This window comes from Cricetulus griseus, chromosome 2 (genome assembly GCF_003668045.3).
Source record: "Cricetulus griseus strain 17A/GY chromosome 2, alternate assembly CriGri-PICRH-1.0, whole genome shotgun sequence".
NCBI lineage: Eukaryota > Metazoa > Chordata > Mammalia > Rodentia > Cricetidae > Cricetulus > Cricetulus griseus.
This window is the reverse complement of record NC_048595.1, coordinates 420740302-420755433: the sequence shown is the minus strand read 5'-3', so window position 1 is coordinate 420755433 and position 15132 is coordinate 420740302. Positions and strand designations below refer to the sequence as shown.

The 15132-nt window shown below is 42.4% G+C and overlaps 1 protein-coding gene across 1 annotated transcript in view; it reads left to right on the top strand.

The window, feature by feature from the left end:
- Positions 1 to 7888, top strand: part of Lancl1 (LanC like 1) — a 36340-nt gene extending 28452 nt beyond the window's left edge. The window contains exons 6-9 of the mRNA XM_027397135.2: positions 1070 to 1252; positions 3050 to 3226; positions 3658 to 3730; positions 4451 to 7888. Of these exons, the coding sequence (XP_027252936.1) occupies positions 1070 to 1252; positions 3050 to 3226; positions 3658 to 3730; positions 4451 to 4527 (510 nt within the window). The 3' untranslated portion in view covers positions 4528 to 7888. The remainder of the gene's footprint in view (positions 1 to 1069; positions 1253 to 3049; positions 3227 to 3657; positions 3731 to 4450) is intronic.
- The last annotated feature ends 7244 nt before the right edge of the window (positions 7889 to 15132 follow it).

Genomic DNA, 15132 nt, shown 5'->3' with positions numbered 1-15132 from the left:
TTACGTCATTCCCAGGACCATCTCCTGACTGTGTATTCCACAGCCATGTACCCCTCACCCTATATGAATTGAATTAAGAACAGGATCAAAAAGAGAAATGACAAAATGAATCCCAAGTGACATACATGTGCCCTGTGTAATGTGAGGTTTTTCTTGGCCCTTCTAGGTCCTGCTGCCGTTCTCTGCCCCAAAGAAACACACAGACGTTATATTAATTATGAAATTGTTGGCCAATTTTGGCTTGGGCTTCTTATTTGCTAGCTCAGTCTTAATTATTCACCCATTTTCTAATAATCCATGTATTTCCACGTGGCCTTATCTTACAGGAGAAAAGGTCCAGGGACGTCCTCTGGTGTCTTACATCTTTATTGTTCAGCATCTCTGCAGAGATGAAAGGAAGAGAGTGATTTCCTGTTTGTCCCTGCTTATATTATGAATCTGCCCAGCTACGTCACTTCCTGCCTCACCAATCAGTGTTTTATTCATCAACCAATAAGACAAACATATACCATTCCCCATCAGCCCTTCATCACTGTGTCATATAATTCTGTATATCCTCATAGAAGAAGAATCCATATACAAGTCATTTCTTATTTGGTGCTGAGCCACACTGCAGTTCTGCATCGGGTCTCAGGTCTCTCAGCCCCATGCCCTTTCCTGTTGTAGACAGCATCCACCACTTCTCTGTCAGAAAGCGAGAGCCCAGTTTGGTGGTCAGTGCGTCTCTTCACTTGACAAACATCTGTTAAACTCTTGTTTGCAAACATTGACTTAGGAAAAGTACTTGTGAATGTGTCCATAACAACAAACATTGGAAATAGTATGTACAGAAGGCCTTAAGAGTTACTTAACAGCCCAACTGCAGTTTGTTCCATTACCTTAAAATTATAAAACAGAAAATGAAAACAATAATATCCAGCAGATGAAAAAAATTGGAAGAGATGATCTTCTAATGGTTTCAAATTTCTTATATTCATGATTTTTTTTTTTTTTGGTTTAAAACTCATTTTGAGTTCTAGGAATGTCTTTTATTTTCAGCAGAACTAATAATTCTGTTTCTCATTTTTAGCCTAGCCTTCAGGTGAGCCAAGCAAAGTTACATAGTTTGGTGAAGCCCAGTGTAGACTTTGTCTGCCAGATGAAGTTTCCTTCTGGCAATTACCCTTCATGTTTGGATGACTCCAGAGACCTGCTTGTCCACTGGTGCCACGGTGCCCCTGGGGTCATCTACATGCTCATCCAGGCCTACAAGGTACCTTGTGTTTTCTTATTTAACATAAAATAAAAAAGTAGCAAATGTGTTTTGTAATACTATTCTCATAATCATTAAAGGATTGTGACCCAACTGCTTTGTCTAATGTCATTGTGCTGACTGGGTTAGCATCCATTCTCACAGTGTCCATCCCATCATCTCATAGCTCTTCACTCACAGAGTAACCAAGATGATAACAGAAGTGGCAGAGTCAAGATAAACACACCAGATGCGTGACCAAAAGCAGAATCTTTATACACTGCTGCAGGGATATGAAATGGAACAGCTGCTGAGCAGACAGATTGCTGGTCCTTACAAAATCAAGCACTTAACATGTAACCGAGCAATCCCACTTTTAGGCTTATACAATAATAATAATATTTCAAAGAGATACATGCACACAACTGTTCATAGCAACTCTACTCTAAAGCCAAAATGTGAAAAATATCAAAGTATGCATTATCCATCACCAGATAAATGTATAGATAAAATGCAGTGTGTGCATGTGGTGGAACAGTGTCTAGCCCTAAAATGGAGTGAAATCTATACTATAATACTCATTACTTTGAAAAGATGCTAGACAAAATAAATGGACACGCAGAAATGCAATACAAAGGAGGAAATTATGCTTATAGAGAGTGATGACTACTAGAAATGTCTTGAGTAGGCAAATTTGTAGAGATAGAAAATGGATGGTATCAGGGTCAAGAGGTAGAGAGCATGGGAGGAGGGTCTATTGCTTGATATGTAGTGATAACAAAGAGAAGTGATATTGTGTGCATACTTTCATGACTAATTAATCCTCACTGAATTATGTGCATACAAATGCAATCCTGGTACTGGGGAGGTGGAAACAGAAAGATCCCTTGGGATCACTGACCAGCTAGTATTGCCCAATCCTTGAGCTTCAGGGTGAGTAAGAGACACTATCTCAAAAATTAAGGTGAAGAGCAATTAGAGAAACCTTGGACGTTTATCCTCCATAGACACCCACACATATCTGCACTCATAACACACACATAGACACAAAAACAAAATAGCGAATAAGTTCTTCCAAAGTATATAAAGACACCTAATGGTGAAGGGTGTTGTAGTTACTCGGAGGCTGTCATGTGTTCTTTGGAGAGGGACTGGTAATGAGAACAAGTGGCCAGTTCAGCACTGCTGCTTTGATACTTATAAAGCTTAGACCAAACACACACAGTCAGACCCAGTGATTTTTAAAAAACAAACTAAAGTATATTAGTTTGCTTTTCTGTCCTTGTGATAAAACACTAAAAGCAGCTTGGATTAGGGAAGGGTTTGTGTGGCTAGTAGGTTAGCCCACCATGAAGGGAAGCCAAGATTCGAACTAGAGGCAGGAACTGAAGCAGAGTCCATGGAAGATGCTGTTTACTAGTTCCCTTCCCTTGCCTTGCTCAACCCACTTATACATCCCAGGACTACCTGCCAAGATGGTACCTCCCAGAGTAGACTGGGCCCTCCCTCACCAATCAGTAGTTAAGGAAACACCCTACAGCTGTGCCCACAGGCCAGTCTGATTGGGACAGTTCCTCGGTTGAGAGTCCCTCTTCTCAGGTGTGCCTAGGCTTGTGTCAAGTTGACAAAAACCTAAGTATGATACAAGTTAATGTTAAGAATTTGTCATTGGCAGTACCACACATTCTGTCACTGCATTCCTATTTCTTGTTGCCATGCCTCCTCCCCCACCTTGCCTTTCCTTCAGAAAGAGCTGCCTGGGGAATTTTCCTTTATGCCCCAGATAATGGAACTCATGTATGTCCCTTGACTCTGCAGGTGTTCAAAGAGGAACAGTATCTTCGTGATGCCTACCGCTGTGCTGATGTGGTCTGGCAGTATGGACTGCTGAAGAAGGGCTATGGGTTGTGCCATGGTGCTGCAGGGAATGCCTATGCCTTCCTGGCACTCTACAACCTCACACAAGATGTGAAGTACCTGTACAGGGCCTGCAAGGTAGGAGCCAGGCTGTGCCTGGGGAAGCTGCTTCTTGGGAGGTTGAAAGGGCCCAGGTCACTCCGAGTCAGTTCATTTACATTATATCCATGAGCTTAGAGTTAACAAACATATCCTTTAAGAAAAGCCTTCAGGAACAATTCAGATTCAGTTATATTAACGTTCCTTGAAAGGTAGATTCTGCTTGGACATATATATGTGGGAGTAAAAGCTGAAAAATGGAGGGTCATTTTGTTCTTTGATGTCATTGGCAGTGTGTGGCTCACACTGCTCACTAAACACCCCCCAAGCCATGCACCTGCCTTTAAACCACCAGTTCCTCAAAATTAACTCCTTATCTGTAAGTTGGTAGTTTTGGAATTTGTCAAAGTAACACAGAATTTTCTCAGGTCTCTGAAGAAATAAGTCACTGAAATTGGTCTCCTTTTCAGTTTGCTGAATGGTGCTTAGATTATGGAGACCATGGATGCAGGACACCGGACACCCCCTTCTCCCTCTTTGAAGGTATTTTTCCATGTGACTTAATATCATCAGCTACTACTCTGCTCCTCTGCTCGGTGGTAATGTGTTTGAATTCCAATTATAGCAAGAAACTGGTTTTTAGAGTTCATTGTTAAACATACTTCCTAATTTCCCAATATGTCAGATCAGTTAGCAAGGCTGAGATGTAGCTCACTTGTTAGAGAGCTTGCTTAATGTCTTGAGTTCCATCCTCCACACTGCATAGACAGGGCATGTTGGCACACACCTCTAATCTCAGCTGTAATCCCAGCACTCAGGGGATGGAGACAGTAGAGGCAGGAGGATCAGCAATTTAAGTTCATCAGCCATTTAACCATTTTGAAACCTGTGTCAATAAATAAACAAATAAATGTCAGGCATGCCACCACAGACTTTACTACCCGTAGCTGTAATGGTGACCACCATTTATGGAGCAGGAGGTATATGGTGAGTCATGGATACAGAGCCCCAGAGAGGTCAGTGGCGACAGTGCTGTGGTGAAGGAACTCACACATGGCCAAGTGGCTTGAACTTGTTTGCCTCCATTCTGTCTCCTCTCTTCCCCTGGATAAAAAAGCCAAGAACTCTTCCAGGGGTCTCTGATGTGTAATACATTGTATGAATTACAGGAAGCTTCCCGTGTCTTAGCATAATGTTGATACTTAAAAAAAGAAAACTGAAGCCATTTGATGTAGTAATGTGTGCCTTTTTCTCTTCCCTTAGGGATGGCTGGAACAATCTATTTCTTGGCTGACCTGTTAGTTCCCACAAAGGCCAGGTTCCCTGCATTTGAGCTCTGAAAGGGCAGCATGGCCCCTGCAGCATGACCCTCCGTGTGTCCCAGCCTGGGCTAAGTGCTTCCGTTGCTCTTGAAGGAGCATAATGAAACTGTGTACTTGAGAGTTGGCTTTTTATTTCCATAATTTGTCTTTAGCAGTTCAGCGCCTTCCTTTTCTTACTTTTATTTAAAAGTGTAAGTGAAAGTCGTCTTAATTTTCTTCCATGAGAAGGATGATTGACAGGTATGGTATTTTGTGGCCATTTACATGTATTTACAGACTTGGAGGAAATCTTACTCTTATTTAATTTTATGAATGTAAATCATGTGTTAGTGCTCTTGAAAATGTTTTCTAAAAACTCAGTAAGCCATACCTGGTAGCATGTTATCCCATCTACTGAGGAGACTGATACAGGAGGACCACAAGTTCAAGGCCAACCTGAGCAACTTAGTGAAACCCTGTTCCCAAATAAAGAGAAGAGAGAGGTCTGGGGTATAGCAGAGTGGTAGACCACTTTCCTAGCACACAAGAAGCCCTAGGCTCTGTCCCCAGCCATATTCTCTCTCTCTCTCTCTCTCTCTCTCTCTCTCTCTCTCTCTCTCTCTCTCTCTCTCCCCTCTCCTCTCTCTCTCTCTTTCTCTCAGCTCAGGTAGACAGAGATTATATGTAGGTGGCCATTGTTGAATATTGCCTTCCATCTCTTCTGTTGAATATTTTCCCCCCAACAAAGAGTAGTATTATGACTTTATTTTCTCCAAGTGGTTGATTATTAAAGGGGACAAAAATATAGCCCATGCTTCTGGAAGAAAAACTGTAAGAATTACAGACTAAACGTGGCACCTAAATGCCATCTTTTAAACTTCTGTTTCCTGTCTGAACTAGAAGTATCATTTTCAGTGAGCCACATAGGCACTGTATTCCAGCAATGTTATCAAAACTTAAAAATGGTTGTGATGCACACACCAACCTGAAAGTTAATTCACCAACAACAGGTCCTTTTTTCTGTTTTATTTTGGAAATGTTTAGTTTAAGAGTGTTGTCCTTCAGTGTTCATATGGGATCTGGAAGTAGATTTTCTATGTGAATTTGCTGAGACAGGATTCCAGCCTCACCTTCAGCCACATTCAGAAGTTTGGCTTAGGTTTTCCTTGATTTTTGTTGACTATGCCTGAGTGCCACGTGTTACCCCTTCCTGTCCATTGATGTGAACATTGATATTTCACTCAATAGTGCAGAATCTACTATGCTCACAAAGAAGGTGGGAAGAGAGATGCTGTAACCAATAGCTTCTAAGAGAACAGAGCTTTTGCCAGTCGGTGGTGTCTCAAGCCTTTAGTCCCAGTACTCACTCGGGAGGCAGAGGCAAGCGGATCTCTGTGAGTTCAAGGTCAGCCTGGTCTACAAAGCGAGTGCCAGGACTGGCTCCAACGCTACATAGAGAAACCCTGTCTCGAAAAACCAGAGGGCGGGAGGGAGGTAGAGAGAGAGAGAGAGAGAGAGAGAGAGAGAGAGAGAGAGAGAGAGAGAGAGAGAGATCGAGCAGAGTTTTTGATAAGAACATCTGATGTTATAGCCTCCATGCTTGTAACAGATTCACGTTTGCATATCCCAAGCGCAACAGCCTTCTGAGACCATGGAGTCGGGTTGGTTTGTACATGGAGACTCCCTGGTGCTTCAAACTCGGAACAAATGCTTTTTGACTCAGCTCCTCCGTCCCTCCTCATATCACAGGCCTCTCAAGACCTTTGTAACTGACTTGGGAACATTTTCCAGCTTTAGTGCTACAGGTCTGTGCTGTTTTGTGGCTCTCTTGGTTGTGCTATTTTTATTGGGAATCAAGTCCCCATGGAGTGTGTGCTAGTTGCTATGAGGAATAATCCCCTCTTAGTTTCTGACTTGTACCAAAATAGCTAATATGAGAAATTTTCCAGCCCTTTAGGCTACCTACAGCAGGATCCAAAGAGCAGCTCAGTGTTCAATTCCTAGGGTTGGAATGTTCCTTTTGTAGCCCCTGTACGTCAGGGACTTGTGTGACTTCCCCCTCTGCAGTGCTGCTGGAAGCTGTGTCAGACTAACTGGTAAAGGCTGTGCCTCTTATGGTGTCAGTATTTATAAGAGCCTTTCACAGCAGAGCGTACCCATTTGGCCGGACTTCCTGCTTTAGAAAAGAAAGTCCACTTGCTTTAGTTACATGGCTTATATTCTGCCTATACTTTAAACTACTGTAGTTACTTACTAAAAGACAAAGAAGCAGTGTTCTGGTTAGTTGAGAGTCTTGATCACAGTGCCTCCCCAGGCATCCTGATTAATGTAGCCCCAGAAAGAACTCAAAGCCGGAAGAGTGTTTTGAGTGACACTCTTGTTACTGTCTGAGCTGTTTTCTACATATTGCCATCCATTAGTAGACCCATGGACACAAACAGTTCAGCTTTCCATCTTCACTGTGGCTTTTTAAAACTGACTACACTGACAAAGAGTCTGTGCCACTTGTGTCCTTACACTATAGAGCCACGAGAGTTTTCTGGGGCTTTTAAACTCAGGTACAGTACAAAGCCCACACCAACACCTCCCCTCTGAGGAAGAGACAGGAGGAATTGTTTTCACTTCAGCATTGTGCAGAAGCAGTGTTGTTGCTTTCCATCCTCAGATATTTTTCTAACTGGTTTAAAAACCTTCCAGAGATTGCTTCCGGAAAACTCGGTGGCATTGCTAATCGTCATCCAGAGACTAGAAGGTAAAATGTTCAGAGCCTGTCCGGCAGTGCATTTAAGCCATTGTACAGTTCTGCCCTTAACTTTTCATCATGTAAAATGTCAGCATTACCATGACTGCTTCCATAGTTCCTCCCAGGTGTTCATCCCATTCTGTCTGTCAGTCTTTCGTCCTTAGAGTCATCGGGTTCCCTTTTCATCACTCATTTGACTGCAGAACCCCCATGTAGCTAGAGTTAGCTAAAGGGGGTCTAAAGGTATTCTTTCTCCTTATTCCCATTTCCCTGAGTAACGAACCACAGCACTCCGCTTCTGTGTCCTCAGGTCAGTTTGTATCTGGTATTTTGGTGCTCTTGCCTTCTACCCCCTAATTCTGAAATAAACCATGTGAGTGGAACATTGACTTACTTCTTAGGCTCCTAGAAATAGGTGTAGTCCCTACTTACTCATCCTGCTTTCCAGTTCCTCTCCTGCATCCCTGAAACATGGCAGAGCGTGTTTCCGAGTTCTCTGTACCACCAGGCTATAGGAGAACTGTTCATATCCTGTAAACTGGAATCAGTCTTGGGAACATTTGGCATCACCCAAGATTACATTGACCCTTACTGGGAAGGGCTGGGATCGTATCTGTATTGACTGACTGGCCTTCAATAAAATGTTACTAGGCCTGAGTATCGTCTACTGTTGTTTACTTCTGTTTGAACTTGAAAACTATTTCTCTATAATGGTAAATAGTGGCTTTTCTTTTTCTGTATAAACTCCACTCCCTGGGATTTGTTCCTAACTTTGCTTCCTTGTTAGTTCCACTCCCTCCTAATAACAGACTTATCTGGGTCTACCTGCAGTCAATGACTTAAGAGCCTTGTTTTGCGAATTCTCCCTGCTCACAGTCTTAACAGGGCTTTGAATGCAGTCATTGAATGAGACACAATCATAGGGAAAGGAGCTCTACCAGTCACCTGGGAGAATGTACCACTTCTCATGACACAGCCAGCTAGTGTTGCAGAAGTTTGCCAGTGTTTTCATCTCTGAGCTACACTGAGGATAGATGTGATCATTTTTTTCTCCTTCAAATGAAATGAAGTATGTATTTTGGGATCAAGTCTGTAGATGCTGGCAGTGAGACATGAGGGACATAGCTCTCCAGTAGTCACCAGATTCCATCGTGACCCTGTTCTCTGTTTACCTCTCCCTAGCAAAGTAAAAATACACAATTGTATTAAAAATAATAAAAGTTTAAGAAATTTGGCCCTTTCGACTTACCCATAACTTGGGGCTGCGGTGGTGCACACCTTTACTCTTAACACTCTGAGGGGCAGAGACAGGTGGATCTCTGTGAGTTCAAGGCCAGCCTAGTCCACAGAGTAAGTTCCAGGACATCTGGGGCTGTTACACAGAGAAACCCTGTCTCAAAAAACAAACAAACAAACAAAAAAATCCTTTGTCCCTCCCATACTCTCTGGCTACTAGAAAATGGTAATTTATGTCATTTTTCTTTTCCAATAATCCCCACTGTGGATTCAGTGTCCCACACTGAATTCTTTATCCTTACAAGCATCATGTAAGCTTATCCTGTAATTCTATCACTGGAAATTTTGCTGCTGCATTCTGTTTCACTTCCACACTATCTCCTTCCTAAAACTGTGGTCAGTTAAAGCAGGACACTGTCTGTCTTGCAATGGAGAACACACTGGCTTCACGGTTCCATTATGTGAACTGATAAACAGTTTTCCAGGAGCCTGTGTAATGCATCCTTGGGGACATATTTTACAATTCCGTTAGTAATGAGAGAAAGCACAAACAGCAAGCCAAAACGTGGACTAAACGAGGATAGAGAAATGGATCTTAGCAGGGCCACTTCTCATAGTCAGCCAACCTAATTTCACATCTCTACATTATGCTAACTTTCCATCGACATGCAAATTACAACCACAGTGACATTAAGTCTGCAGCTAATGTTCTGTCACTCTGCAAATAAGTGTCGGAGAAAGCCTTTGTGTGGCATTTACTGGTTATGGGAGGGAGTTCCTTACGAATCAGTTTGTAAAGTACTATCAAAATTGCCTAATTTCTCTGGTGGACCTGGATATAAAACAAAGTATTTGTAGTGTTGGTGGAGGTTCACTGTAAGCGTATGGCTAACACTGGCTGTTTTCTCAGAAACTGGCATTTAGCAATTCACATGCACTCTCGTAGATAGTTTTGCACTATTAGTACTGTCAGATTATGTGCTACAGACACGCCTATTCTAGCATGCTCTGAGCAGTGCTTTGTCTTCATCGCTTGCATGCTCTGACTTGTCACTGTGTATGTAAGGTAGCTTCTACATGAACAAAACTGCCCTGTTCTGGCAACTCCATCCGAAGAACATAGGTGATTAGCCAAGCAGTTATGAAATGTTATTTGCACTTGTGCCAACTGTTCTTTCCCTTGTTTCGTGAAGCCTGATGTAAGTCTGGCTCTCATGTGCTCTGTGGTTTCTTTATATTTATGGAAATGGTGCAGTTAGATGCCTTTATTGGGAGAAGATGCTCAGCCAGAAGCATTTACCATTAGTACATTTGGTCAGCCCTCATGATGGGAAGGGTGGAGGGAAATCTGAAGACATAAATCCACTTACTCCTCCAAATTCTTGCATTTAGACAACTGGGAAATCCCCACTGTTATCATTATTAGCAAGTTAGATTTTGCACAGGATCAAGCCGGATCCAGCTAGTCAACATCCCAGCATAAAAGGGCAGAGAGGTGGCTGCTGCAGAGAAAGAGTTTTCTTTAAGCATGGATGCCACACCCATGCATATAGGGGCTACACAAATTGGGCTATTTGGTAAAGCAAATACAAATAGGACAGGGAGGACAGGTGGGGGAGTGGATCAGTCAGGAGTTAGAAAGTGGTGGTGAATATGATCAAAATACATTGTACACATGAAATTCTCAGGAAAAGTATTTAAAACAAGGTTAAATTCCTTTCCTTGAGCACGGTTAAGATGCACAAACTTTAGAAGTAGCCCCATGCCTTTTAGTAATTGACTCATGGCACAGGTTGCTGCTAAACTTGAAAATGTGAAGACCACTGCTAGCACGTGCTAGTTGTAGCATTCCATGGTGACATCTGTTTGCAAAAGACTTGTGAAGTAGATGTATCTATGAGCACGTGATTTCAGTGTGAAATGGAACTGTGGGGCCAGCTTGTAGTGAGGAGAGGCGATGAAGTGAGAGGTGGGTGAATGAGGATCAGGAAACTGGTTGTGAAAACAAAGTCACGGCTTTATTCAGTCCACTGTGTATGCAAATGGCGCAGGGTCCCTGATGGGTGCTCCTAAATGAGTTAGATAATCCATATCCATGGTGAATCTCAAGTAGAGAAAAAGGAGTCAGAAGTGGGCTGTCTGATGACTTTCAAGAATTGACCACATGGGAAGGTTGTGAGCTAGCAGCAATTTTTTTTTTTCAGATTTTTTTAATTTGCATTAGAACCAAGGTTGTTTTACATGTCAATCCCAGTTCCCTTTCCCTCCCCACCTCCCCTACCACCCCCCAACTAAAACCCTACCTATCACATATCCTTTCTGCTCCCCCTGGATGGTGAGGCTTTCCATAGGGGTTCATCAGAGTCTATCATATCCTTTAGGATAGGGCCTAGGCCCACCCCCATGTGTCTTTGCTCAGGAAGTATCCCTCTATGTGGAATGGGCTCCCAAAGTCCACACCTATGCTAGGGATAAATACTGAACTACTACAGGAGGTCCTGTAGATTTCTGAGGTCTCCTCACTGAAACCCACGTTCATGGTGCCTGGATCAGTCCCATGCTGGTATCCCAGCTATCAGTCTGGAGACCAAGAGCTCCCCCTTGTTCAGGTCAGCTGTTTCTGTGGGTTTCACCAGCCTGGTCTTGACTTCTTTGATCATCACTCGTCCTCTGCAACTGGATTTTAGTACAGTTCCGTGATTAGTTGTGGGTGTCTACTTCTACTTCCACCAGCTGCTGAATGAAGGCTATAGGATGGCATATAAGTCATCAATCTCATTATCAGGGAGAACATTTAAGATAGCTTCTCCTCTGTTGCTTAGATTGTTAGCTGGTGTCATCTTTGTAGGTCTCCAGACATTTCCCTAGTGCCTGATTTCTCTGTAAACCTAAAATGTCTCCGTCTATTATGGTATCTCCTTTCTTGTTTTCTTCTATTCTTCCCCCTACTCAACCTTTCTGCTCCCTCATGTCCTTCTCACCCCCCTCCTCCCCTTCTCATTCTCGTAGCTCCCTCCCCCTCCTCCCGTGCTCCCAATTTGCTCAGGAGATCTTGTCCCTTTCCCCTTCTCCAGGGGACCATGCATGTCTCTGTTAGAGTCCTCCTTGTTTACTAGCTTCTCTGGCAGTGTGGATTGTAGGCTGGTAATCCTTTACTCTATGTCTAAAATCCACATATGAGTGAGTACATACCATGTTTGTCTTTTTGTGAGTGGGTTACCTTGCTCAGAATAGTTTCTTCTAGTTCCAAACATTTTCCTGCAAATTTCAAGATTCCATTGTTTTTTTCTGCTGAGTAGTACTCCATTGTGTAAATGTACCACATTTTCTCTATCCATTCTTCGGTTGAGGGGCATCTAGGTTGCTTCCAGGTTCTGGCTATTACAAATAGTGCTGCAGACATCGTTGAACAGATGTCCTTGTTGTATGAGTGTGCTTCTTTTGGGTATATGCCTAAGAGTGGAATTGCTGGATCTTGTGGTAGACTGATTACCATTTTCCTAAGGAGTCGCCATACTGATTTCCACAGTGGCTGTACAAGTTGGCACTCCCACCAGCAGTGGAGGAGTGTTCCCCTTTCTCCACATCCTCTCTAGCATAAACTGTCATTGGTGTTTTTGATTTTAGCCATTCTGACACGTGTAAGATGGTATTTCAGAGTTGTTTTGATTTGCATTTCTCTGATGGTTAAGGATGTTGAACACTTTATGTGTCTTTCAGCCATTTTAGATTCCTCTATTGAGAATTCTCTATTTAGTTCTGTACCCCACTTCTTAATTGGATTGTTTAGTGTTTTTGGAGAATAGCTTCTTGAGTTCTTTGTATATTTTGGAGATCAGCACTCTGTCAGATGTGGGGTTGGTGAATATCTTTTCCCAGTCTGTGGGCTGCCATTTTGTCTTGCTGTGTCCTTTGCCTTACAGAAACTTGTCAGTTTCAGGAGGTCCCATTTATCAGTTATTGATCTCAGTGTCTGTGCTACTGGTGTTATGTTCAGGAAGTGGTCTCCTGTACCAATTAATTCAAGTGTATTTCCCACTTTGTCTTCTAATGGGTTCACTGTGGCTGGATTTATGTTGAGGTCTTTGATCCATTTGGACTTAAGTTTTGTGCATGGTGATAGACATGGATCTATCTGCAGTCTTCTACATTCCAGCATCCAGTTATGCCAGCACCATTTGTTGAAGATGCTTTCTTTATTCCATCGTATAAATTTAGCTTCTTTGTCAAAAATCAAGTGTTCGTAGGTGTGTGGGTAAGTATCGGGGTTTTCAACTCTATTCCATTGGTCTACCTGTCTATTTTTGTGCCAGTACCAAGCTGTTTTCAGGACTATAGCTCTGTAATAGAGTTTGAAGTCAGGGGTGATGATGCCTCCAGAAGTTCCTTTATTGTACAGGGTTGTTTTGGGTCTTTTGTTTTTCCATATAGAGAATTGTTCTTTCAAGGTCTGTGAAGAATTGTGTTGCGATTTTGATGAGGATTGCATTGAATCTGTAGATTGCTTTTGGCAAGATTGCCATTTTTACTATGTTGATCCTACCTATCCAAGAACATGGGAGATCCTTCCATTTTCTAGTATATTCTTTAATTTCTTTCTTTAGAGACTCAAAATTCTTACGGTACAGGTCTTTCACGTTTTTGGTTAGCGTTATCCCAAGGTATTTTATGTTGTTTGTGGCAATTGTAAAGGGTGATGTTTCTCTGATTTCTTTCTCCACGAATGTATCATCTGTATATAATAGGGCTACAGATTTTTTTTTTTTTGAGTTAATCTTGTATCCTGCCACTTTGCCAGCAAGAATTTCTAACTGCCACAGACCTGTAGGATGGAAGGCGGAGGATGTGGGCTTGCAACCAGCATATTTTGTAGTGGTGACAGCAGCAGGTGAAAGCAAAGGGTTTGGAGAAAATTCTCCATTTAGATGGGGAGATCAAGAATTTTCACCTTTTTTTGTTTATGTAAGTATCACAAGAAGACACCCAGAGCAAATGACTAAGATGGTGTGGGGGTGGGGGGTAGAGTCTCCTCACCTCATTCAGTTTATAAGGAGCCAAAAAGCACCATTTTTTTTTCTTTTTTCTTTTTTCTTTTTTCTTTTTTCTTTTTTTTTTTTTTTTGATTTTTTCGAGACAGGGTTTCTCTGTGTAGCTTTGGAGCATATCCTGGCACTCACTCTGGAGACCAGGCTGGCCTTGAACTCACAGAGATCCGCCTGCCTCTGCCTCCTGAGTGCTGGGATTAAAGGCGTGCGCCACCAATGCCCGGCGTAAAAACCACCATCCTTAAAGATACTAATTAAACACAGATCAATCACATTCTTTTCCCCAAGCCTGTCTTTCTCAGTGTGTTTTAAGTAGTAAATGTAGTATGTAGGCACTGCTGGCCACCTGCCGTTGGACATGATTCCAGTGTCAGAATTCTTAAAGTAATGTGGGTCATCCATCCAGAGATGCATAAGAACCTAAAAACACCCAATCTAGGCGACTTGGAGACCCAGTTAGAAACAGGGTGCTTTATTTTCTCCTAAATAAAAAGCCCAGTACAAATAAATGTGATCATTACTATCCCTTGTTTCTGTCAACATGAGCACATTCCTGGGTATTTGACAAAACTGGTTCAAATTTGGATGACTCAATAACCACTACCACTAATAGTGATTGCTCAGCATGTTTTAATTTTTACAAGCCCTCATTGGCTGAGTTAAAACTGGGTTTGCTGTAGTGGGTGACATAAGATGGTAAAATGGCAAGTCCATTCCTTGTTCCCTTGCAGAAAGTAAGATTTTCTAGTACAGTTTCTGAGAATTCCAGAGTCAAAGACAGTGGAGTATCCTAGGCAAACAGAACTCCTCTCAGGCTGGAGCAGAAGCATGTACTATGTGGTGGCACCCCAGCTTCAAGAGGTCTTCCTGGGACACTGCTGTTGTGCTCTTCATCCCAACACAGTACAGGCAGGTAGCCGGCATTCCTTAGATGTCTGGCAGCCACTGAGGAAAAAGGGTAAGTGGGACAGATTGCCTTTGTAGGACTCAAAAACACACCACACATCTAGGCATGGTAGCACACACCTATAACTCAGCACTCAGAAGGTAGAGGACCATGTATGTAACAAATCCAAGGCCAACTCAGCATTATGTGAGATCTTGTTTCAAAACAGTAAAAACAGGAACAAAACCACTTACAGTTCAGGAGGCAGACACCAGAGGGAGCAAGATATTACAAACTCCCAAGAAAGGAACCTGGCAAGCATGTCTAATTGAGAAATTAAAGCCACAGAGAAGTTATATCCCCCCCCAAAAACAAAAGTTTCAGAACACCCTTCCCCCAGTATCTAGCAGGGTTTCACACCGAGCATATCCCACTGTAGGAAACTCACTTGCAAACACTGGGATAAGAGTAGATGCTTGCCTTTTTGCTAATATAATATGAGCAACATCTCTATGCTTTATTATAATCCAATACATGTATGCTGAATGTAATAATCACAGAGTAATGGGCATTTCTGTCTCTTCAACCATTCTTATGTGTTGATAATTTCATACTCTTCCAGTCATTTTGAAATATATTTTTGCTTGTGAGCCTAGCCTTTAATGACTGAGCCATCTCTCCAGCCTAGCAATAGCAGATACGTAGCCTGAACTGGCCATCTTCTGTGACCATAT